At 41.0% G+C, this 25,442-nt stretch overlaps 2 protein-coding genes across 3 annotated transcripts in view; one reads left to right on the forward strand and one right to left on the reverse strand.

Annotated features, from left to right (window-relative positions):
• Window positions 1-25,442, reverse strand: part of ROR2 (receptor tyrosine kinase like orphan receptor 2) — a 241,288-nt gene that overhangs the window by 61,116 nt on the left and 154,730 nt on the right. The window lies entirely within an intron of this gene.
• LOC143818798 (histone-lysine N-methyltransferase SETMAR-like) overlaps window positions 1-25,442 on the forward strand; it is an 83,407-nt gene that overhangs the window by 33,651 nt on the left and 24,314 nt on the right. The window contains exon 2 of one of the 2 annotated variants that reach the window (XM_077299926.1): window positions 9,662-10,909. The exons of the other annotated variant lie outside the window; for it this stretch is intronic. Coding sequence (XP_077156041.1) covers window positions 9,733-10,809 — 1,077 coding nt within the window. The 5' untranslated portion in view covers window positions 9,662-9,732 and the 3' untranslated portion in view covers window positions 10,810-10,909. Of the gene's footprint in view, window positions 1-9,661; window positions 10,910-25,442 lie in introns of those variants that run through there. 2 annotated transcript variants of the gene reach the window in all.

Below are 25,442 nucleotides of genomic sequence, written 5' to 3' on the forward strand. Positions count from 1 at the left end.
CTCATATAGTGACAGTTAGCTGTTAGTGGTCATAACCATGGATACCTAAGCTACTGCAATGACCTGCACATGGCGTAAACGATATAGTGAATCAGAAGAACTATACTACATTTCTAATTGGAGGTATTTGCTAATATTATTATTATTATTACACCTACTATATATTGGGATAGGATCTTGGAGATGGAAAAGCTTCTTTAAACACCAGCACAAAAAATGGCAGCTCCAGTGGCTGGAGAAAAATATAATAAAAATATAAATGTTACTATAGTAATTTATTTATTTTGTTTCACATAAAGGTTTATATAATAATAATAATAATAATAATAATAATAATAGTGATACAATCCCTTTTTGCTCCAACCAAGATTATACCAGACAAAATAATTTCTCTACTTTCTCCACTCCATTAGTTTTTACAATCTGTCACAATCTGTAGAGACATTGTAAGTCACATCAAACTATATGTAGGCTCTGTTTTTACGAGCATTACTGGTTTCCATTCAGGTCTCCAGTATTTATGGTAGGAAGAATAGTGGCATATGCAACACTATACGACTCTTAAAAATACAGAACCCTGAGAGAAAATGGATGGACCTAATTGTAAAGTTTTGTGCCCACTTCAGCATATTTGGGACATTTGGAAGAATAATTGTCTGGAGAAAAGACGGACACTACCACAAGTCCTGCTTCATGTCAACAGTAAAGCATCCTGAGACCATTCATGTGTGGGGCTGCTTCTCATCCAAGTGATGGGGATCACTCACAATTTTGCCTAAGAACACTGCAATGAATACATAATGGCATCTAAACATCCAAGAGCAACTTCTCTCAATGGTCCAGGAGCAATTTGTTGATGAACAATGCTTTTTCCAGCATGATGGAGCAACATGTCACAAGGCAAAAGTGATTACTAAGTGGATTGGTGAACAAAACATTGAAATTTTAGGTCCCTTTCCATGAAACTCCCCAGATCTCAATCCCATTGAGAACCTATGGTCAATCCTCAAAAAGCAGGTGGATAAACTAAACCCAGAAATTGTGATAAACTCACTGTAGTGGTTAGGTAAAAATAAGTTGTCATCAGTCATGTAAGGGCAAATTGCAGGCGTCTTGAAAAATAAGGGTCATCACAACAGTAAGTCATGGGGGTCAATCAGATTTTGAGCTCAATATCTGAAAGCAGATACAAGGCGATATTGTGCACAGAGCATAACAACTAATCAGACAAATCAGCGAATGAATCCTAACCACATAACACAACATTAATTACTTTGGCTTTGCCCTTTGTATACCTGCCCAGAACCACATGAGCCAACTACCCTCATTTCTTTAGGCTAAATTCACATGTCCAGTAAACACTTGAATGAAATGCATACAGTTAGCAAAAAACAAATCTGTTGCAAATAGAAGAAAAACAGATGACTATGTAATGCATCCGTTTTCCATAGACTTCAATGTTAAAAGAAAATGGATCCCGTTCCAATCCATTTTTCTTTTAGCGGGACAAAACCGTGTTTGTGCAGTTTTTCATGACCTGCCGGTATAACTGATTGCCGCAGGATCCGTTTGCAATGGGTGAATACTGGACATGTGAACTCAGCCTTAGGGTTCGTTTACACAACTGTATTTTCGGCCCGAGTGCGATACGTTAAAAAAAACAATGTTATTCAATGGGCAGTACAAGTGACTGATTTTTTTCACTGATAGAATTGTCGTGTGAAATGAAATGGCAGCATGCAAGATTGTCCTCCGTAAACTGGATGGGACTCTCCCATTCAAATCTATGGGTGCAAGAAAAAAATCGTATGCCACACTATAGCATCTGATGTTTATGGATTCATTGCAATTCTGTAATGCAGGAAACTGTAAATGGTCATGTCAGATTAATAGCGACTACTGTAAAAAAACGGATTGTATATGGACAGCACACGGACTACACACGGATGACAAGTGAGAAAAAAAAATCATCCCACTTTTCTAGATGACATTTTTTATACAATCGCGTGAACCTACACTGACATTTCAGGAACTACAAGTACAGAGAATGTGTCGTCAGTAATAATAAAGAAAATGCACTATGTAATAAAACAATAAGGGAGTTTATCTTTACTTAAAAGCAATGGGAGAGGTCATTATCTGCAGGGACTTGCAAGAATACACCGATTTCTCAACTCCTTTTCTATTATACCCTGTCAGTATGAGGCCATGTTAATTGTTACAAAAAGATGAGACACTGTTTATCTTGCCAGGAGACTGAAGCTTTTAGGATGGCCATAAAACCAACTAACCATATCCAGTAAAGTACTTGCTTACAAGGTCATGGGTAGGAGTAGATGTTCCATGTTGGTAAGCAGTGCTGAACATTTGCTCCTTCACTTCCATTATTCAGACTCGCAAAGGCTTTAAGACACTGAAGCACAGAACCTACCCTAGTTACATGTGTAGTTGGCTGCTTTAAACCAATCTTTCTTTTAATTCAGATGTTATGTTTCATATGTGTCTATAGCTGAGGAAAACAAGAATACCCTATCACAGCTAATCAGGCATACACGTTTCTCCCACTGAATCTGAAGTTTTCTATTGTACAGTTTTTGGTTTTTTTTTAAATCAGATACATTTTTATTGAGATTTTTTTTTAAAAAAAAAAGCAAAAAACAACACCGACACAAAACAGGGCAGCAAACCGCACATATCAAAATAATAAACCCCACAACCCACCTCCCAAAGGAGCAGATGAGAAGAAAATAAATAATGCTCTAATAATCTGTTATTAGGAGTCCAGGAGTATCCCTCACACATACAGTCATGGCTGAAAGTGTTGGCACCCTTACAAGTATTCCAGAAAATGAAGTATTTCTCCCAGAAAATTACTGCAATTACATACGTTTTGTTACATATATGTTTATTTCCTTTCTGTGTATTGGAACAACAAAAAAAACAGAGAAAAAAGGAAAATTGGACACAACAAAAAAAAAAAGGGCCAACACTTTTGGCCATGACTCTACATCTACAACCCCTGGCAAAAATTATGGAATCACCGGCCTTGGAGAATGTTCATTCAGTTGTTTAATTTTGTACAAAAAAGCAGATCACAGACATGGCACAAAACTAAAGTCATTTCAAATGGCAACTTTCTGGCTTTAAGAAACACTAAAAGAAATCAAGAACAAAAAATGTGGTAGTCAGTAATGGTTACTTTTTTTAACCAAGCACAGGGAAAAATTATGGAGTCACTCAATTCTGAGGAAAAAATTATGGAATCACCCTGTAAATTTTCATACCCAAAAATAACACCTGCTTCAAATTAGATCTGCTTGTTAGTCTGCATCTAAAAAGGAGTGATCACACCTTGGAGAGCTGTTTCACCAAGTGGACTGACATGAATCATGGCTCCAACAGGAGAGATGTCAACTGAAACAAAGGAGAGGATTATCAAACTCTTAAAAGAGGGTAAATCATCACTCAATGTTCCAAAAGATGTTGGTTGTTCACAGTCAGCTGTGTCTAAAATCTGGACCAAATACAAACAACAAACCTATTCAATCCAGGCTCTTGAGGTGACACTTCCAAAATACATGCAAATACCAAAAAAGAGAAAAACTGGCGGAAGCAGAGTCACAGTATTAAAATCTGACAAATTTTATTTGGTTTAGATCAAAACAACACTAAATATAAATATAAAATAAGTAAGTAATGAGATACCGTCCTCTGGGGAATACATATACAATCTAAGACCACATGTGCATAATCATGTTCAGCAACCTCATATAATTTGTTCACCTAAGCACTTATTATGAGCAATATACAAAAGTTCCTTTTAATAGGTAGACCCAAGTTTTAGTTATATGTCATTCAATAGTTGGGACACCAACCCATACCACAGTATATCTGGATCATATACCAAGAAAAGTATATACATAGAATAAAGTGCCAAGTGTCCATATAAATCTCTTAATCTTTATGCCAATGGTTAGTTATAGTACTATTGCGTATAGAGGGCTGGTGATCACACCATGCCTCACATTAAATTCACAGTATCAGCATAAGAATAGGGTGCTATACATGACCTGCACGTGCTGTCCAAAAGGCCCCACACTTATATTTATAAGTGCCATTCTTGTAACTGTATATGTATATTGGTATTAACTTCATACATGGCATTTTTTTGATTAGTAATGTATATATTTGTGTATTTTTTGGCTCTTAGGAGTGTGCTCCCTGGTCCAGGACCTATAAATGATAGCTTTACTATCGTCTTATTTACTAGTCTAATATCACTCTACACTTATTTTATGGTCCTGCACATTGGAGGTCACTTCCTTTTTGAGCTTTTTTTTTTTTTCTATTTATTATACATATTGTTTTTGCCATGTATGTGGTATGTGGACTGTCTCTGTGAACATTCAATATTTTTTGTACTGTTTGCACATTTCTTACTCACCTGCCCTGCATTGTCTTGCATGTCGCTCCATCGCAATTTTAAATGTTTTTAATTGTATTTTGCTGTCTAACTTGGCATTGTTGATAATAAAGCCGCTTTTTGATATATCATCGCCTTGTGTGCACTATACTTTGCGCTCTTTCTTCTCATCTTTTTATAGAGCAAAAACCGTGAAAACATTCCTTGAAAAAAGACACATAAGGTCAATGTAATTTCCTGCAAAAAGTCCGGATCTCAACCCAATTGAAAATCTTTGGTGGAAGTTGAAGAAAATGCTCCATGACAAGGCTCCAACCTGCAAAGCTGATCTGGCAACAGCAATCAGAGAAAGCTGGAGCCAGATTGATGAAGAGTACTGTTTGACACTCATTAAGTCCCTGCCTCAGAGACTGCAAGCTGTTATAAAAGCCAGAGGTGGTGCCACAAAATACTAGCGATGTGCTGGAGTGTTTGTTTTTTTTGTTTGTTTTTCATGATTCCATAATTCAGAATTGATTGATTCCATAATTTTTCCCCCATGCTTGGTTAAAAAAAAAGTGACCATTACTGACTACCACATTTTTTGTTCTTGATTTCTTTTAGTGTTTCTTAAAGGTAAGGTACCGCGTTTGTAGATCATTAATAAATCACTGTAATGTAGCATAACATGCTGCTATAACCAAGTTTTAAATGCATGTGAAACAGATTTCGTGTGTTATACGTGTTTAAAGAAGGAACTGGGGGCTGACATCTTGGTTTTGCAGCAGTAGCAGGGCACTAACAGTGTCATTTTACAGCACCCCATGGACATAGGAGATAATAGACCGGCGCTGACCCTATCTATAACATTGGAGAGGTGTTAGCAGTGAGCTGGGCACGCCTCTGTGGGCTGCACAACTCACTGCTGTAGGTGTGACTGGCCGCCATTTTATTATAGCCCAGTGCTCTCTGCCCAGCTCCACTTACTCTCTATCACAGGAGCTCCATTCACAGCCTGCAGAGAGAGGTGACACCTGACACCTCTCAGCCATACAATGTATCTCCCCCCTCCCTCCACAATGCCTGGCCATTCACTGCAGACCTGGAGCTCCTTCTTATCTTACTGAGGGATGAGTCACAGACAGCTCTGCACAGACAATGCTGCTCCATACACACCACATAAACTAACTGTGCTTCTGATGCAGTAACTGCTGGTGATAGCAGATCACAGGGCAGTCACCCACAAAATGGCTCTGCCCTGTGATGCTGCTCTTCATTCTGCCCCAGGGATATTAGACCACCCAAAAGGGGAGGGAAATGCTGATGTCAGCAGTTACTGCCCAGATTTTCCAGCTAACAGTAAAGCTGGTAAGTCTTACTATAGCTGCTTGAGGTCTAAAACGGAAAATGCTCCCCCTAGTGGTCAATATATATATTTGTAAGAAAATATATAATATTTTTCATATAGAAATGTTTGCAAACAGTGCAAACATTGCATTAATACATTTTATTTACTATTTTAAGCTTAATTTCACAAAAAAACAAACTACAAGAAAACTGGTGGCACCTTCCCTTTAAAGCCAGAAAGTTGCCATTTGAAATGACTTTAGTTTTGTGCCATGTCTGTGATCTGCTTTTTTCCTACAAAATTAAACAACTGAATGAACATCCTCCAAGGCTGGTGATTCCATAATTTTTGCCAGGGGTTGTAGAATAACCATTGGACCACTGAGTAAGAAGAATAATTATACAAATGCAAAGCCCAGTACATTAGATATTATTAGAATTAACAGGAACTCCATGTTATCTCTCAAGAGATTATTTGACGGTAATCCAGGTGTGCATGACCAAGGACCCTAGACCTTTAGGCTGAGTTCACACGTAGCAGAATTGCCGCGGAAATTTCCGCGGCAATTCTGCGCCTCCTGCCGCGGGTATATCGCATGCAGAATTAGCATGCATATACCCGCAGAAAACTAGCGTTTTGCAAGCATATTTAGCTTGCAGAATGCTAGCGTTTTCCAAGCGATCTGTAGCATCGCTTGGAAAACTGTTTGACAGGTTGGTCACACTTGTCAAACATAGTGTTTGACAAGTGTGACCAACTTTTTACTATAGATGCAGCCTATGCAGCATCAATAGTAAAAGATAGAATGTTAAAAATAATAATAAAAAAAAAAAGGTTATACTCACCTCAGAGGCGTCCGTTCCTAATGCTGTGTGTTCAGGACCTTCCACTGACGTAGCGGTCACGTGACCGCGGGTCATGTGACCGCGACGTCATCGCAGGTCCTTCACACACACCTCGGAAGCCGCTGAGAAGGTCGGGCCGCCAGAGGGTGAGTATATCGCTATTTTTTATTTTAATCCTTTTTTTTTTTTTACCACTTATATGGTGCCCAGTCCGTGGAGGAGAGTCTCCTCTCCTCCACCCTGGGTACCAACCGCACTTGATCTGCTTACTTCCCGCATGGTGTGCACAGCCCCGTGCGGGAAGTAAGCAGATCAATGCACTCCTATGAGTGCAGAATCGCCGCGATTCCGCAATTTTAATGAACATGCTGCGTTTTTTTCTGGATTGCGATTCCGCTCAGGAAAAAAATGCAGCATGTGCACAAAAAATGCGGATTGCATTCTGTTACATAGGATGCTTAATGTTAGCGTTTTTTTCGCGGTTTTATAGCGTTTTTATAGCGAAAAACCGCAAAAAAACCGCAAAAAATCTGCTACGTGTGCACACAGCCTTAAAGAATTTAGCCAAAACATTTGAATTTTTGTAAATCCTTTTTCAAGATGTATTCATTTTACTATTGAACTCATTTCCGTTAGGAAAAATAGACTGACTCATTTGTGGAGCTATAAATTTTCTGGCTGTAAAGAAGATACAGTATCCCCAAATACAGTGGGGGAAATAAGGATTTGATCCCTTCCTGATTTTGTAAGTTTGCCCACTGACAAAGACATGAACAGTCTATAATTTTAAAGGTAGGTTTATTTTAACATTGAGGCTGTGTGCACACGTTCACGTTTTTTCGCTATAAAAACGCGATAAAAACGCAAAAGAATGCATACATATGCATCCCATCAATTATAATGCATTCTGCAATTTTTGTGCACATGATGCAGTTTTTTTCTGCAAAAAAAATGCATTGCGATAAAAAACACAGGATGTTCATTAATTTTGCGGATTTTTCGCCTAATGTATTGGGAAGCTCCGGAAAAAACGCATAAAAAATGCACAAAAAAACGGGTCAAAAAAACGCATGCGGATTTCTTGCAGAAAATGTCTGGTTCTGCTCAGGAAATTTCTGCAAGAAATCCTGAACGTGTGCACATAGCCTGAGAGATAGAAAATCAAAAATAAAATCCAGAAAATTACATTGTATAAATTATATAAATTTATTTGCATTGTGCAGTGAGAAATAAGTATTTGATCCCTACTCCTACAGACCAGTTAGATGCTCCTAATCAACTCATTACCTGTATTAAAGACAGCTGTCTTGCATAGCCATTTTTCTAAAAGACTCCTGTCCACAGACTCAATTAACCAGTCAGACTCTAACATCTACAACATGGACAAGTCCAAAGAGCTTTCTAAGGATGTCAGGGACAAGAGACTGCCTATTTCCTCACTTATAGGAAATGTCTCAGATTCATGTATCATCTTACAATGTACAGTCCTAGAGAGAAGTGTCCTGAGATTACCATTTAACTAGTGTTTGGGGTCAATCAAATGACACTCAGCCAAAATGACCCTTAGGGTATGTGCACACGTTGCGGATTTCTTGCAGAAATTTCCTGAAGAAAACCGGAAATTTTCTGCAAGAAATCCGCATTTTTTTTTTTGCGTTTTTTTTTTCCGTTTTTTTTGCGCTTTTTTAGCATTCTGCAAGCGTAATTAGCTTGCAGAATGCTAAAGTTTTCCAAGCGATCTGTAGCATCGCTTAGAAAACTGACTGACAAGTTGGTCACACTTGTCAAACATAGCGTTTGACAAGTGTGACCAACTTGTTACTATAGATGCTGCTTTTGCAGCATCTATAGTAAAAGATAGAACGTTTAAAAATAATAAAAAAAATAAAAAAAATGCTTATACTCACCCGCAGACATCAGATCTCCTCACCGGCGTCCGTTCCGTATAGCTGATGTGTGCGCGCAGGGCCTTCCATGACGTCACGGTCACGTGAGCGGTCTCGCTAAATAATAACTCACTTGTTTATGGGTGTTTTTTTTTTACTTTCATGGTGTCGTCAGGTGGGAGTTTCCCTTTGATTATGGCAGATAAAGGGTGCTTTCCTATTTCCTTTCGACATCAGGACCCGTAGAAGCGCGGCAGCGCGAAACGGCCGTCGTCCTTTCTGTCCTCGTTTTCCCTGTTGTCACCTGCACATGTTCTAAATAAAGGATTGGTGTTTTCAGGACCGGTGAGTGCACTTTCGTTTTTTCTCTATTTGGACTATTGCAGTGCAGTGTCCTGTCGGGTCCGTGCGCCGCAGTACTTTCTGCCAGCCAATCAGAGGCCAGAAGCTTACGTCGGCGTGCATGTGACTGGGGGCTGAAGTCAGCTGCTGGCCTCAGAAGAGGATCCTGCACTGGGGGCGCAAAGGGAAGGTGAGTATAATTGTTTATTTTTTTCCATGCATTAAAGAACAGCGGCAGAACGGGGGACATATAAACCAGGATGGGGCCTAGGATAAGGATCATATTACCACAATGGGGCCCAGGATAAGGAACATATACCAGGATTAGAGACTTGTTACCATGATGGGGCACAGGATAAAGGACGTAAATCAGGATAAGGGACATATGCCAAGATGGGGCTTTATATACCAGAATGAGGCCCAGGATGGGGGATCTATATATCAAGATGGGGGACATATATACTAGGATGGGAGATATGTATACCAGGAAGGGGTATATATATATATATATATATATATATATATATATATATATATATATATATATATATATATATATATATATATATACCAGGAGGGGGCCCAGGCTAAGGGACATATATACCAGGATGAGGTCCAGGCATTATAAGTGATATATATATATATATATATATATACCAGGATGGGGGATATCTTACATGCAAAGCGCCATGGAATAAATGGCGCTATAATAATAAATAATAATAATAATATATATACCTGGATGGTGGAGATATACGAGGGGCGATCCAAAAGTAATGATAATCGGTTATTTCTATTGCACATAGAAATTAAAATAAAATGTTTTCTTCTCTCTTAGGTACCCACTAGTCCAGGAAAAAAAAATCACTTAAATAGACCACGATTCCCGGGAGCTACACTCATTTGAATATGAACAGCCAAGGAGTGAACATCAAAATGGAAAAAAACGAGCTCAGAACTGTCATCAAATACCTCTGCTTGAAAAAAATGACTACCAAAGACATACACAGCGACTTGGCGGAAACATTGGGGGACTCTTCTCTTCCATATTCCACAGTTGCATGCTGGGCCAAGGAATTTAAGCTGGGAAGAACATCGATGGAAGATGAACATCGTGAAGGACGCCCATCCACGTCCCTCAATGAAGGAAACGTGAAAAAAGTTGAAGAAGTTGTATTGGCAGATCGAAGAGTGACTATCAGGCATGTAGCTGAGGTCACAGGGATCTCATATGGCAATATTCAAAGAATCCTTGCAAAAGAATTGCATATGAGAAAGGTCTCCTCGCGTTGGGTGCCAAAAATGTTAACCGACGAGCAAAAGAAGAAACGAGTTGACATTTCAATAGCAAATCTCGAAAAGTTCCAAGCAGACAAGGAAAAATTTTTGTCACGTTTTTTGACCATGGATGAGACCTGGATCCACCACTTTGATCCCGAAACTAAACAACAATCGATGACATGGAAACGAGCCAACGAACCGACGCCGAAGAAATTCAAAGTGTCAAGCTCAGGAGGGAAGGTTATGGCGTCCGTTTTTTGGGATGCTGAAGGAATTATTATGGTGGACTATTTGGAGAAGGGAGCCACTATTACGGGCTCCTACTATGCAGAACAAATAAGAAGATTGCGGGAGGCTATCAAGGAGAAAAGGCGCGGCAAACTGCAGGCTGGAGTGCTGTTTCACCAAGATAACGCGCCGTCTCACAAAGCTGCAGTTGCCATGGCTACCATTCAAGAAGCGGGCTTTGAACTGGTGGAACACCCCCCCTATTCACCAGATCTAGCCCCCAGTGACTTCTTTCTCTTTCCTCGGCTCAAGGAACACCTCCGGGGAAAGAAATTTGACGACAATAGCGACGTGATAACCACTGTTGGGGATTTTTTTGAGGGTCAAGATCAAGAATTTTTTTCGAAGGGAATTCTAAGTTTAGAAAAGAGATGGACTAAATATATAGACTTGTTAGGAGACTATGTAGAAAAATAAAAAAAAATTTGGACTATATTTATTGTGTTTAGTATTGATTATCATTACTTTTGGATCGCCCCTCGTATATACCAGAATGGGGGGTCCCAGTCCAAATCTTGCACCGTGGCCCATTAAACACTAGTTACGTCACTTTCATTACCCACTAATGCTTCCTCATCAGGCCACAATGGCTACAATCAGACAGGATTAGAAAAGTATATGGAACATAAAAGAAGCTAAAAGATGGCTGATTGCGTAAAATTTGACATCTCTCTTAAGGTCAAGATAAGGATCTTACATATTATACTCAGAAGTAAACCTGTATTAACCTGCCAAAGAAAGGATTATCATCCCCTTGACCCCTCATGAGTCAAGGCCAGACGTCTACAAAATTCAATGCTGCCGAGCGCCACTGTACTATCACAGTACATAAGCTATTTGCTCAGGAGTAATGCTTTGATTTGTGCGTCTGCTACAGGGCATGTTGAATAGGTCTTTCAAATTCCTAAGTAAGAAGTTACTTACAATGGCTGGCTGACTGCGATATCCGGATATTCCAGATGTGAAACTCACATGAATCACACACATGTAACTATTTCCTGGACTCTGATGCTCTTCTCTGTTTCAGATCCTCTGAGTTGTACTAATCTAATATTGTCACCTGTGATATTCTATTTCTACAAGAATGCAGCACTGTGTTTTATAAAGCAAGAACTTCACTATGTTAATAATATCATTCTATAATTGGCATATTTTGTAAAAATTGACTGGTGACTACAAGGGAGTTTAACAGTCATACCTAGATGCGCTGGCTCATAATTAGGGTATGTGCACACGTTGCAGATTTGCCTGCAGAATTTTCTGCACAGAATCTGCACCTCTTGGCAGAAAAAGCAGGTAAAAATCGGCGCGTTTTTGATGCTTTTTTTTATGCGGATTTGATGCGTTTTTTCATGCGGATTTGTATGCGTTTTTGTAACCTAAAGATCTTTTAAAAAAAAAAAAAAAACAACCTCTTATTTTACATAGTCCATGGAAGAATAGTGTTTACACACATACACAGACAGACAGATATAACCAGACAGACAGATATAGATAGAGATAGAGATAGATAGATAGATAGATAGATAAAATGGTACATAAATAGTTAAAGACACACACAAAATCTGCACGCAATATCTTTAATTTAAAAAAAAAAATGGTGTGGGCTCCTGCGCAATTTTCTGCACCAGAGAGGGAAAGCAGATGGCCGGGGGCCAATATTTCTAGCCTGGGAAGGGGTTAATAACCATGGAGCTTACCAGGCTATGAATATCAGCCTGCAGATGTATGTTTAGCCTTTACTGGCTAATAAAATAGGGGGACCCCCCAAAAAAATGACGTGGGGTCCCCCTACAATTTATAGCCAGAAAGGCTATGCAGACAGCTGCGGACTGATATTCATAGCCTAGAAAGGGGCCATGGATATTGCCTCCCCCCCCCCCGGATAAAAATACCAGCACCCAACCGCCCGAGAATTGGTGCATCTGTACGATGCGCCAATTCTGGCACTTAGCCTCTCTCTTTCCACTGCCCTGTAGTGGTGGCATATGGGGTAGTAAGGGGTTAATGTCACCTTTGATTGTAAGGTGACATTAAGCCTGGTTAATAATGGAGAAGCATCAATAAGACAACTATCCATTACTAATCCTATAGTTATTAATGGGTAAAAAAAAAAGACAGCCTGAAAAAAAAGTATTTTAATGAAATAAAGTAGTCCCTCTTTAATAACGAGTGTCCCACGACGATCTCCCTGCTGATGTGACAGCTCTCCACAGAAGATTGTCATGGGACAATCACTATTAATTTGATTACGTCGGACACAGGGAGTATATTGTTTGTTTATTATTTTAATTTTATTTGCAGATGATCGATGGCTTCAGGGATTAGGTGCATATGGTAAGTATGCACTATATGTGTACTGTATGTGTTTTTTTAACATTCAACACATTAGCCAGATGATGAAACTACTTTCCCATCATTGGCTAATGGTGTCACTGTAGCAGGCATAGCCGGATGGGACTAGTAGTCCCATCGAACGATGCCTGCCTAGACACAGACACACACACACAGCCCCACACACACCCACAGATTCACACAGGCACACACACATACACGCACATAGCTCCGCCCACACTCCTCCGACACACTTCCCTCCTCCCGATCTGCAGCATTTCTCGCAGGTACATCCGCAGCAAATCCGCACATCTTTTTTACATCTGCGGTTTTGCTGCGGATGTGCCTGACTCAATGGAAGTCAATGGCTGCAGAAACGCAGCAGATCCGTAAAAAGAATTGACATGCTGCGGGAAAAAAAATGCTGCGTTTCTGTGTGGATTTTTCTGCAGCATGTGCACAACAAATCTCCATTTCCCATAGATTAACTTTGGCTGTGCACTACACTGCAGATTTGATGCGAATCAAAAACGCTATGGATCCGCATCTAAATCTGCAACGTGTGCATATAGCCTTAATATTTTACATATGTAGTAAATACAACCATTCATCTTCTACATGTTATTTCTGATCTTTTCAGTGCCCTTCTTTCCACTAAACTTTAACTCCTGCCTTTCTTACAATTGTACAAAAATGGGCCATTTTGAATTTGAGCTAGTCTTTCATCCAGCTTCATGCACTGGAAATAAATAGCAATGGTGCATGAATGGGATTTCAGAAGCTTGGAATAAAGTCCTGAAGGACATCAGTTAAATCCAAGTAAGATGGGATTATGGCACAGCCAGCTTGGCTGGCGAATAGCTAATTAACGTACATGTATGAAAGTTCTTTTATAAGGAAATCAAACCTGTACTTCTGCAAATAGAAATAACTTTAGTATGCACAGAAGTAAATCTAACAGCCAGTCATGGTGGTTTAAAGGAAAAAAAGCTTCTGAAATGTTTCCTTTGAAGTTGCTGTCTCTACTGAAATTAACATGTTGTTCACACTGTCCATAGGGAAGCAAAAGGTAAGCACTGATAAATGATATGAATGAAACAAGATAAACAGGGCACCCAAAATGCAACACAATACAACACAAAAATAGTGTCATCAGGAAAATAATGAAAATATACTGTATATGCTAAATCTACCAGGAATACATTTTCCTTTTGCACTAAAATATATTTTCCTATTTCGGTTATGACTTGTTATATCAGGTAAAGGAGACAAGCCCAAGCACGATGCCTAATTATACATGATTACAACTGATTAAATTATTTCAATATAAGTATTAGCTAAGGCAATCTAAAAAGTCTGGACAGTATCCAGCGCCTTGTGGCCTCCTGTCTAATGTCAAATGAAGACTCTATTTACAAAGATGTAAACCGTAGAGGACTATAAATATGTATATTTACTTTTGCTGTATGATATAGAAAACGATATAAGTTCATCAACTGTGGAGACAATCCTTTTGCATAATGGTCTCTACTGCACCAAAAAGATCTACACGGCTCAAAAAAATAAATCAAACTTCTGTGAAATCAAACTGTCCACTTAGGAAGCAACACTGTTTGACAATCAATTTCACATGCTGTTGTGCAAATAGAATAGACAACAGATGGAAACTATTGGCAATTATGAAGACACATTCAATAAAGGAGTGGTTCTGCAGGTGGGAACCACAGACCACATCTCAGTACCAATGCTTTCTGGCTGATGTTTTGGTCACTTTTGAAAGTTGGTTTTGCTTTCACACTCGTGGTAGCATGTGACAGACTCTACAACCCACACAAGTGGCTCAGGTAGTGCAGCTCATCCAGGATGGCACATTAATTTGAGCTGTGGCAAGAGGGTTTGCTGTGTCTGTCAACATAGTGTCCAGAGGCTGGAGGCACTACCAGGAGACAGGCTAGTACACCAGGAGATGTGGAGGGTGCGATAGGAGGGCAACAACCCAGCAGCAGGACTGCTACATCAGCCTTTGTGCAAGGAGGAGCACTGCTAGAGCCCTGCAAAATGACCTCCAGCAGGCCACAAATGTGCATGTGTCTGCACAAACGGTTAGAAACCGACTCTATGAGGATGGTCTGAGTGCCCAACGTCCACAGATGGGGGTTGTGCTCACAGCCCAACACCGTGCAGGATGATTGGCATTTGCCACAGAACACAGGACTGGCAGATTCGCCACTGGCGCCCTGTGCTCTTCACAGATGAAAGCAGGTTCACACTGAGCACATGTGACAGACGTGACAGAGTCTGGAGACGCCATCGAGAGCGAGCTGCTGCCTGCAACATCCTTCAGCATGACCGGTTTGGCAGTGGGTCAATAATGGTGTGGGGTGGCATTTTTTGGAGAGCCGCACAGCCCTCCATGTGCTCGCCAGAGGTAGCCTGACTGTCATTAGGTACCAAGATGAGATCCTCAGACTCCTTGTGAGAGCAAATGCTGGTGCGGTTGGACCTGTGTTCCTCCTAATGCAGGACAATGCCAGACCTCATGTGGCTGAAGTGTGTCAGTAGTTCCTGCAAGATGAAGGCATTGAAGCTATGGACTGGCCCGCCCGATCCCCAGACCTGAATCCGATTGAACACATCTAGGACATCATGTCTCGCACCATCCAACGTCACGTTGCACCACAGACTGTCCAGGAGTTGGCGGATGCTTTAGTCCAGGTCTGGGAGGAGATCCCTCAGAAGACCATCCGCCGCCTCATCAGCAGCATGCCCAGGCATTGTAGGGAGGTCATACAGGCACATGGAAGCCACACACACTACTGAACATCATTTCCTTCTCTTGAGGCATTTCCACTGAAGTTGGATCAGCCAGTAACTTCATTTTCCACTTTGATTTTGAGCATCATTCCAACTCCAGACATCCGTGGGATATTAGTTGTGATTTATGTTGATAATTTTTAGGTTTTATTGTTCTCAACACATTCCACTATGTAATGAATAAAGATTTACAACTGGAATATTTCATTCAGTGATATCTAGGATGTGGCATTTTAGTGTTCCCTTTATTTTTTTGAGCAGTGTATATCCAACACTGAGGAAGATACCAAAAAGTCCTCTTCTAAACAAGGCTGTGGAGTCGGAGCCGGAGTCATGGAGTCGGTGTCCATTTTGGTGGAGTCGGAGTCGATATAAAATGGACCAATTCCGACTTCCAAAATACATAATAAATTGGGTACAGTATTTAAATGCAGTATGTGATGAATATTTTTTCATAAGAATTTGGGAAAGTTATGAATTGTCCTATAAATGTCTGTTCTATTCCTGATCTAAGCATCTCAGCTTTTAGTTGAGATTAATCTGTGCTGCTCTTTATGTACATGCTCGGTAGTAAAGCTCCTCCTCTACAGATCAGAGCAAAAAGGCACTGATAATGAATGCCTGCAGCCCTGCACTCATCTCCAGAACTGCTAGCGTGAACAAGAAACTAGGATTAAGGAAAGTACTTCTTAAAGCATATCTAAACTTTCAATAAACTGTGCATAAATCAATAGTTCAGTGTATCTTTTCTCTGTATGCTTCATGTTTTAGTTTTCTTTTCCTCTGAGCTCATGTCTGGAGAGATTAGTTGATCTAACACTAGTCATATTATTAGCTTTCCTAACAGTTTCAGTTTCTTTGCAGAGTATGATTTAGCACAAACTTGCTCCTTCCCTCCTCCCCTCTTAACAGACTGTGAATCATCATGATGTGAAACATTTATTGAGCTGTACCCTGAGAAACTCCTGAGATTGAAAATTCAGAGTAAAGCTATCTAATAACAAATATTACAAACTTTTTATTTGTCATTGTGATGGTGGGATATGCTATGTGGGTATCATTTTGTGTATATTTCTATTTTACTTATTTTCATGGTTTTCTCTTGTAGGATGAGTTGTTATTTGCCATCTGATATTCTCCCCACAGTTCTGTATTGTTATCTCTCCACAGGGTCAGTGAATAATGTTGTTTGCTAATATGCTAATGACATATTGAACTAAAGGCCCCGTCTCACATAGCGAGATCGCTAGCGAGATCGCTGCTGAGTCACAAGTTTTGTGACGCAACAGCGACCTCCATAGCGATCTCGCTATGTGTGACACGTACCAGCGATCAGGCCCCTGCTGCGAGATCGCTGGTCGTGTCAGAATGGCCTGGACCTTTTTTTGGTCGTTGAGGCCCCGCTGACATCGCTGAATCGGTGTGTGTGACACCGATCCAGCGATGTCTTCACTGGTAACCAGGGTAAACATCGGGTTACTAAGCGCAGGGCCGCGCTTAGTAACCCGATGTTTACCCTGGTTACCAAAAAAAACAAACAGTACATACTCGCCTTTCGGTGTCCCTTGCCGTCTGCTTCCTGCTCTCACTGACTCCCGGCCGTACAGTGAGAAGTGAGAGCACAGCGGTGACGTCACCACTGCGCTCTCGCTGTACGGCCGGATCTCAGTCAGAGCAGGAAGCAGACGGCAAGGGACACCGAAAGGCGAGTATGTACTGTTTGTTTTTTTTGGTAACCAGGGTAAACATCGGGTTACTAAGCGCGGCCCTGCGCTTAGTAACCCGATGTTTACCCTGGTTACCCGGGTGCTGCAGGGGGACTTCGGCATCGTTGAAGACAGTTTCAACGATGCCGAAGTCGTTCCCCTGATCGTTGGTCGCTGGGGAGAGCGGTCTGTGTGACAGCTCCCCAGCGACCACACAGCGACTTACCAACGATCACGGCCAGGTCGTATCGCTGGTCGTGATCGTTGGTAAATCGCTTAGTGAGACGGGGCCTTAACTTGTTGAAACAATGACCCCCTGTAGTGTCTTAATCCACCAGGCACCTTTGTCAGTTGTGGGAGGCCTGAAAACCACCCCAACCTGTCTGACTACTTCTGGACATAAGGAGAGGACAGGAGCTGGGGGGAATTCAGCTCCTGTGTGGAACCATGATGTGAAGACAGCACGTCAGAGAGAGAAAGAAAGAAGGGAATATGGACTGTTATCCTCTATGCTGGATTGTTGGACTTTTATCCTGTTACTGAACTGCATTCGTGTTCTGGAATATTTTATCCTTTGTGTTGTGGATCGTATATGGACCTTTCGTACTTTTGCCTAAATAAAGGTCTTGGGATTGTTCACTATTCTCTTGCTCTGTTGATTGGGTGGTACCGGAGAAGGAACCCGTGACAGTTATCATATGTACTATTGATTTATGCAAAATTTGTTTTATTTCTATCCAAAATTATACATGATTACCTATTTTTGCAGGAATAACAATATACTTTATTTCATTATAGGACAAAATAATTTTGAGAGTGAATTTATATGATTACAAAATGCTTAAGAAGCTTCCTATGAAGTCTGCTGTATTTTAGTATCTAACATTAACTCAATATAAAAAATATTTTGTGCCTCAGTGTATGACACATGAAAACAAATGCTGTGAGCTTACACTCAGAAGTTTTCAAAGCTGTGACTGAGAAAGATCACATGGACACCAATAAACCAGTGCCCAACACTTCCTGACATGCAAAGGAGAAGAAAAGAGCTTCCCAAACATCAGTTACAAGATATTTTGTAAGTGACAAAGTTACTGTAACAATGACAGCAGATATGTTTAAAAGACATCTCATAGAGCTTGTTGTGAAAGACGGTGTACCATTATCATTATTTGCACGACCCGCTTTTACAGCTCTTAATGGAGAAATGTCCCGCAAACTTGGTGTTTTTCTGGAAAGAGAAAGTATTAGAAAATTAGAGATTGAAGAAGCCCTTAATCTAAAAGAGAATCTTAAAAAGACTCTCAAGAGATGCTTTGTGTTTCTTAAAATGGATGCCTGCACACGTCACAGAGTGAACTATATTGATATCACTGTTCGATTTGTTTGTGACAACAAGAAAATTGTTACCAAGACACTGGCAGTAAAAGATATTAAAGCTCATCACACCGGCCAGTTTCTCAAGGCCTTGGTGGAAAAAGTTCTGCAAGATTATGAACTAAAAAAATAACAGGTTCTTGATATTGTAACTGGCAATGCTTCAAACATGATAAGTACAATTAAACTGATGAATGAGAATAATGAAGGTGAACAGCAAACTTCAAATTCAGCATGTTTGAGATGGAAGGCCACTGTCCTGTAACTGAGGAACAAACAGATATTACTACAGAAGAACAGCAAAATGATACTTTACAATTAGATGATCTTGTTGAGGCAACTTCAAAGCTTTATCATATTCATCACATGTGCTGTGTTGTGCGCACGCTGTAGCTGGCAATAAGAGATAGTCTGCAAGAGGGACATACTGGTACTCTGGCAAAGTGAGGATATTGGTTATTGATGACAGAATCCCTAAAATGGATCCACCTTGAAGAGACATGTTGGAAAAGGGGCAATTGCGGATCAAGCCACTCGGTGGGGCAGCACCTATTTAATAATTGAGTGATTGCTCGATCTGAAACCCTTTCTTGTAGACATGGGCAAACCTCAGTTAACACTAGATGAAGGTCAATGAACACAGGTGGCTGAATTGAAGGAATTGCTTCATCATCACCAATTTACAGTGACAAAAAAATTAGAAGCTGAGGATTTAACTTCTGGCATTTTCATAAAGGAGTGGAAGAACTTGCTGTTTTGCCTGTCCCAAAGAGGGAGTTTAATTAGAGATAGTATTGCTGCTTCAATGAAAAGGAGAGAGACACTGCTATTAGAAAACAAAATTCTTCTGGCAGCTGTTTATGTGGACCAAAGTCATCGTATATTGCTGGACATCAACAGTTTACTAAGCGAAAAGAAGCTCTGACTGAAGTAGCAGTTAGGATGATTGGTCTACAGGACTGCCAAGAGCAAGAAGACTTGGGTCTTGCCAGTGCTACCATATCTTCAACCTCATCAGACTTTTCATTTTGAAAAGTATTTGGACGACATGGAGCCAGCAAAGCGTTGCCGCAGGGAAAAAGATTCTACTTCCATAGCAAACAGATTGAACATATTTCAGCAAAATTTTTCACATGCTCTCAAAGTACAAGAGTTCAACCATTCATCAAAACTGACTGAGCACAAGGCATTTCCTTTATACCCTGAAACTGTTAGAGATGTTGCCCATGTGGTTACCGCTTTGCCACCAACCCAAATTACTGTAGAGAGGTTGTTCTCTAGCGTTAAAATAATTTGGTCAGATTTGAGGTCATCTATGAAGGAGGATCTGATGGAGGCGATACTATTTCTCAGAACAAGTTCATAGACCCCACAAATGTTACTCAGAACATTATTGTTGAAAATTGTTTTTCTCACTTACTACATAGTGTATTGCATATTTACATTTTATTCAAGTTTTTTTGTGTTCTAAAGTTGTATTCCAATAAATGCATTTTATGTTCTATCTAAATAGACTGATTATTGTATGAGGGAGTCGGAGTCAAACAAATTGAGGAGTCGGAGTCAGAGGATTGGCTTACCGACTTCACTGCCTTGCTTCTAAACATACTGTACTTATGCGGCCAAGAAATAATACGTACATAGCCAATATTGAAGGGAATCTGTCAGTAGGATCAACCCTCGTAAGCCGTTTATATGGCTATGTAGGTCATAGGAAACTGAATAAAATTGTACCTTGATAGTTTCAATTTGATGTCTTCTTCCAGAGAAAATCACGTTTTTCTTAAAGGGGCATCACCAGTGAGAGATATGCAATAACAATCAGTTATTGTCTGCTCTCCTGATCTACATGTCTCACACTGGTAATGTATATACAGTATATATATATATATATATATATATATATATATATATATATATATATATATACACACTCACTGGCCACTTTATTAGGTACACCTGTCCAACTTCTTGTTAACACTTAATTTCTAATCAGCCAATCACATGGCGGCAACTCAGTGCATTTAGGCATGTAGACATGGTCAAGACAATCTCCTGCAGTTCAAACCGAGCATTAGTATGGGGAAGAAAGGTGATTTGAGTGCCTTTGAACGTGGCATGGTTGTTGGTGCCAGAAGGGCTGGTCTGAGTATTTCAGAAACTGCTGATCTACTGGGATTTTCACGCACAACCATCTCTAGGGTTTACAGAGAATGGTCCGAAAAAGAAAAAAAATCCAGTGAGCGGCAGTTCTGTGGGCGGAAATGCCTTGTTGATGCCAGAGGTCAGAGGAGAATGGGCAGACTGGTTCGAGCTGATAGAAAGGCAACAGTGACTCAAATCGCCACCCGTTACAACCAAGGTAGGCCTAAGAGCATCTCTGAACGCACAGTGCGTCGAACTTTGAGACAGATGGGCTACAGCAGCAGAAGACCACACCGGGTACCACTCCTTTCAGCTAAGAACAGGAAACTGAGGCTACAATTTGTACAAGCTCATCGAAATTGGACAGTAGAAGATTGGAAAAACGTTGCTTGGTCTGATGAGTCTCGATTTCTGCTGCGACATTCGGATGGTAGGGTCAGAATTTGGCGTAAACAACATGAAAGCATGGATCCATCCTGCCTTGTAAGGTGCATCTTTGGGATGTGCAGCCGACAAATCTGCGGCAACTGTGTGATGCCATCATGTCAATATGGCCCAAAATCTCTGAGGAATGTTTCCAGCACCTTGTTGAATCTATGCCACGAAGAATTGAGGCAGTTCTGAAGGCAAAAGGGGGTCCAACCCGTTACTAGCATGGTGTACCTAATAAAGTGGCCGGTGAGTGTATATATATATACTAGATAGATGCCGATGCTATCGCATCGGGAGGGCGGTAATGTCACAATGGGGGCAGGCTTTGCAGCTTTGAGAATCTCTCCCCCCATGTGCTCACCCACCTATCCACTCTCTCTTTCCCCATGTGCTGAATTCTCCCTTCTGTGCTCTCTTCTTTGACCTGTCTACCCCATGTGCTATCCCCCTTGTCTGATGTCTCTCGTCTTCCTGTGCTGTGTTCTCCCCTCATGTGCTGTCCCGTTTGAGCTGTCTCCTCCTGTGCTCTGTCTCTTTCACCCCGTGCGCTTTGATCACAGAGAATACATTTTGTGAGGTAAAATATTGTTTAAAAACAGTCAGTGAAATATTTTACCTGACAAAAGAAATCCTCTGTGATACCCTGCTGTAATGTCAGCATTGTCTTTTGCTTCCTCCCCTGCCCTGGAGATGTGGTATGCTCCGTACACGGACAGACACACAGACAATTTTTAAAATGAACTTCCGTTCGTGGGAAAACCCCTTTAATGTGACCGGCTTACTCTGCCTGTAGACACGTCGGGCATCTGCCGCCCGGATCAGCAGAATTATTCACTGCGCCTGTGCGGAATTTGCGCAGGTGCAGTAAATCAAACCGCCGCCATCTTTGTGCAGACAGATAGCGGCGGTCATATTAAAACTGCGCATGCACTCCTCCTGTACAAAGATGACGGTGGTCAGTGAATCATTTGGCTGATCCCGGCGGTGGCTTGTTCGCGACAGTGTTCAGCTGGTGGTACCGTGCAAGAGGCTGTGTTCAGCATATACAGTTTGTGTGTGTGGTGCTTACGGCGTATACAGTCTGTATGTGTGTGATGCATACGGCATATACAGTGTGTGTTTGTGTGTGTGTGTGATGCGTACGGTGTATGCAGAGTGTGTGTGTGTGTATGTGTGTGTGGTGAGATGGTGTTTCACTGGTAATAGCCTGGAAACCGGCAATGTGTAAGTATATTAACTTACTTACACTGCATTATATATTTATATGGGTTTATGGCATTAAACATTTCATGAGTGTTTCTTTAAGTCTTGGATTGTTATAAATTTTGGTTTAATACTGAGCCAAAAAATTCAATGAGAACATTCACTTCTGCAGAAAAACATAAAATCTATCTTTAAAATTCCCTTGTCTGCTGTAGTCATTTGGAGATAAAAGCATAAAAGCCGCTGATTAAGATGTGTTGTGGTAATGGAATAACCATTGGCTCCACACAGCTGGCTACCTGCAAGGAAAGCGGACATTCAAAGGGGTGACAACAAGGAGGGGTCTTTGAATGTTATTTTCAAGGTTGAAGTGTGAGGTGCTAGTAAATGTGTGATCTGGTAAAGTTATCCTATGGGCAGGGGTCTGAGTCTGTGAGGGGGCAGATGTATGCTGGGCTTTTCTTATGGGATCTTAGTAAGTCCACAGTATTGTGTTACTTTAAGTATCTACATTGATTCCAAGAACTCCTGAATTTGTTTATTTTCGTTCACTCTTTGTGTAGGTTTAAATGTGAATATACAAGCTTGTTATGGTGGGCTGGTTTCATGTGACCATAAAATGTCCACAACACCAGGACCCTGGCAGTTCTACTAACCTTACACCATAGAACCCCAGGTTAATTGAGACTTGGTTCAGTAGAAGCACAAGGTTATCCTAAAATTATGTAAATGTGCATTCCCCAATCATTACAGTAAACAGAATTACATAACTCCATGTCCACATATGGTGAAAGGGAGACCTGGAAATCCCATTCCCACGGTGCTCATAGCGTCCAGACCCAGTCAGACATTTATGACATATTCTATAGTAAAACCATAAATGTGCTCTCTGGCAAAGCTATTTAAGATGCCAGGAGTAGGCTACTAATGTAGAACCATTGCCAACAATACCCTTAATTAACCACGTGTTAGTTACAATCTTCAAACAGGTCTTTAATCTCAGCAGGCAGCAGGGCACATTCTCCTTATTGCTGTGTCAGTGGCTGAAAACCTTCTTTACTCATCCTTTATGTACAAGGACTATGTTTTTCCTAAGATCGCACTATTGCACGTGCACATGGATGCTCTACTGAGAGTTTGTCAGCACAAAATAACTGTTCAAACCAAGCATAAGCGCTCAGTGCAATCTTGACGTGGCTGAGCAGTGCAGTGCCTTTTTTTACTGTCTTCCATCTATTTCCACCCTTCACTGGCTCTTGTAAAGCTAGAGTTGTCAATCGAAAAAGAGGAGGGTGGAGACAGACAGAAAACAATTAGAAGGAAAGGGACATAAGCCTTCTCGGTCAAGCCAAGGGTGCACCGTGCGCCTGTGCCTGGTTTGAACAGTCATTTTGTGCTGACAGACTCCCTTGAAAAGCGAGGACTATCTTCTGTTTTTATATGTGTACAAGAATATTTAGAATTGAGAGTCCTCAGTGGTTGATACCTTTTAAGGCCGGTTTCACACGTCAGTGGCTCCGGTACGTGTGGGGACAGTTTTCTCACATACTGGAGACACTGACACACGTAGACACATTAAAATCAATGTGTCTCTGCACATGTCAGCGTGTTTTCACGGACCGTGTGTCCGTTTGAAAAACACGGAGACATGTCAGTGTTCGTGGGAGCGCACGGATCACACGGACCCATTAAAGTCAATGGGTCCATGTAAAACACGTACCGCACACGGATGCTGTCTGTGTGCAGTCCGTGTGCCGTGCAGGAGACAGCACTACAGTAAGCGCTGTCCCCCCAGCGTGGTGCTGAGCCGCATATTCATCACTGTAATGAGCGGTACCACGTGACCGCTCATACAGGAAGAAGCTGCGGCGCTGAGAGGAAGCATCGAGGGAGCCGGGTATTTTATTTCCAGCGGGCGGGCGCACAGGGGGTGAGAGGGGGGTGGTGACAAGGATCTTTATTTTAAACACAAAAAAATAAAAAAACAATGATTTTTCATTCCTTCTCTCCAGCAAACGCTGCTGGGAAGAAGGAATGAATTCCGGTTTCAGCACCAGATGCAGGGGACAGCGCTTATCTCTAGCGCTGTCTCCTGCACGGTCCGTGTGGTACCCAGTCGGCACACGGGCGGCACATGGCTGCCGCACGTGTGCCACACTGATGTGCCACGTGAGCACACGGACACGGATAACTCCGGTACCGATTTTTCCGGTACCGGAATTATCTGGACGTATGAGACTGGCCTAATGGCTAACTGAAAAGATGGTAACAAATTGCAAGCTTTCGAGACTACACAGGCAAAGACTAAAAGAAATTCTGAAGAATCACATATTTATGCACAACACAGCACAGAAAAAAAAATGTGTATAAGTGTTTATGTGTATAGGGAGGGTAGGGAAGAACAGCTTTTGCGAAATAAGCATTTGACGGAGAGTTATCAAAATTTTATAGGCACCCTTAGATAGTCATTCATTATTAGCCCGCTGCTTTTGTCTTTGTGAGAGCCACGATTGTCTCACACTGCAGTGACAGCAAACAAAGCCAGATTATCAAAATATTAAAATGGTTGGAAGTCAGAATATCGTTTCTGGAAAGAACTATAAAGATTTAGAAATCATATGGTGAATTCCCTCTTAGGTGCAGGAATGTCTGTTACACATCTACAATACACATTAAAATGCACACCTCCTGTAAGGGTCTGTGCACACCTTAAGTATTTGCAGCAGACATTTCTGCACAAAAACATGTGTCTTGGCCAGAAAATATGCATGTTTTGTCACATTTTTTAGTTTGTTTGTAATGCGTTTTTTTCCTATTAATTTGAAAGGGTGAAAAAACTATGCCAAAATGATGAAAGAATTGACATGCTACAGGTTTAAAACTGTTTCAAATCTGCAAGGAAAAATGAAGCAGCATGTGCACAAGATTTCTGAAATCTCACTCACTTTGCGGGTATTGTAAAACACTGCATTTTTTCACAGCAAAAAGGAGCAGAAAAAAACGTAGCAAAAACGTAACGTGTGAACAAGCCCTAACAAT

This window comes from Ranitomeya variabilis, chromosome 1 (genome assembly GCF_051348905.1).
Source record: "Ranitomeya variabilis isolate aRanVar5 chromosome 1, aRanVar5.hap1, whole genome shotgun sequence".
In the NCBI taxonomy this organism is placed as follows: domain Eukaryota; kingdom Metazoa; phylum Chordata; class Amphibia; order Anura; family Dendrobatidae; genus Ranitomeya; species Ranitomeya variabilis.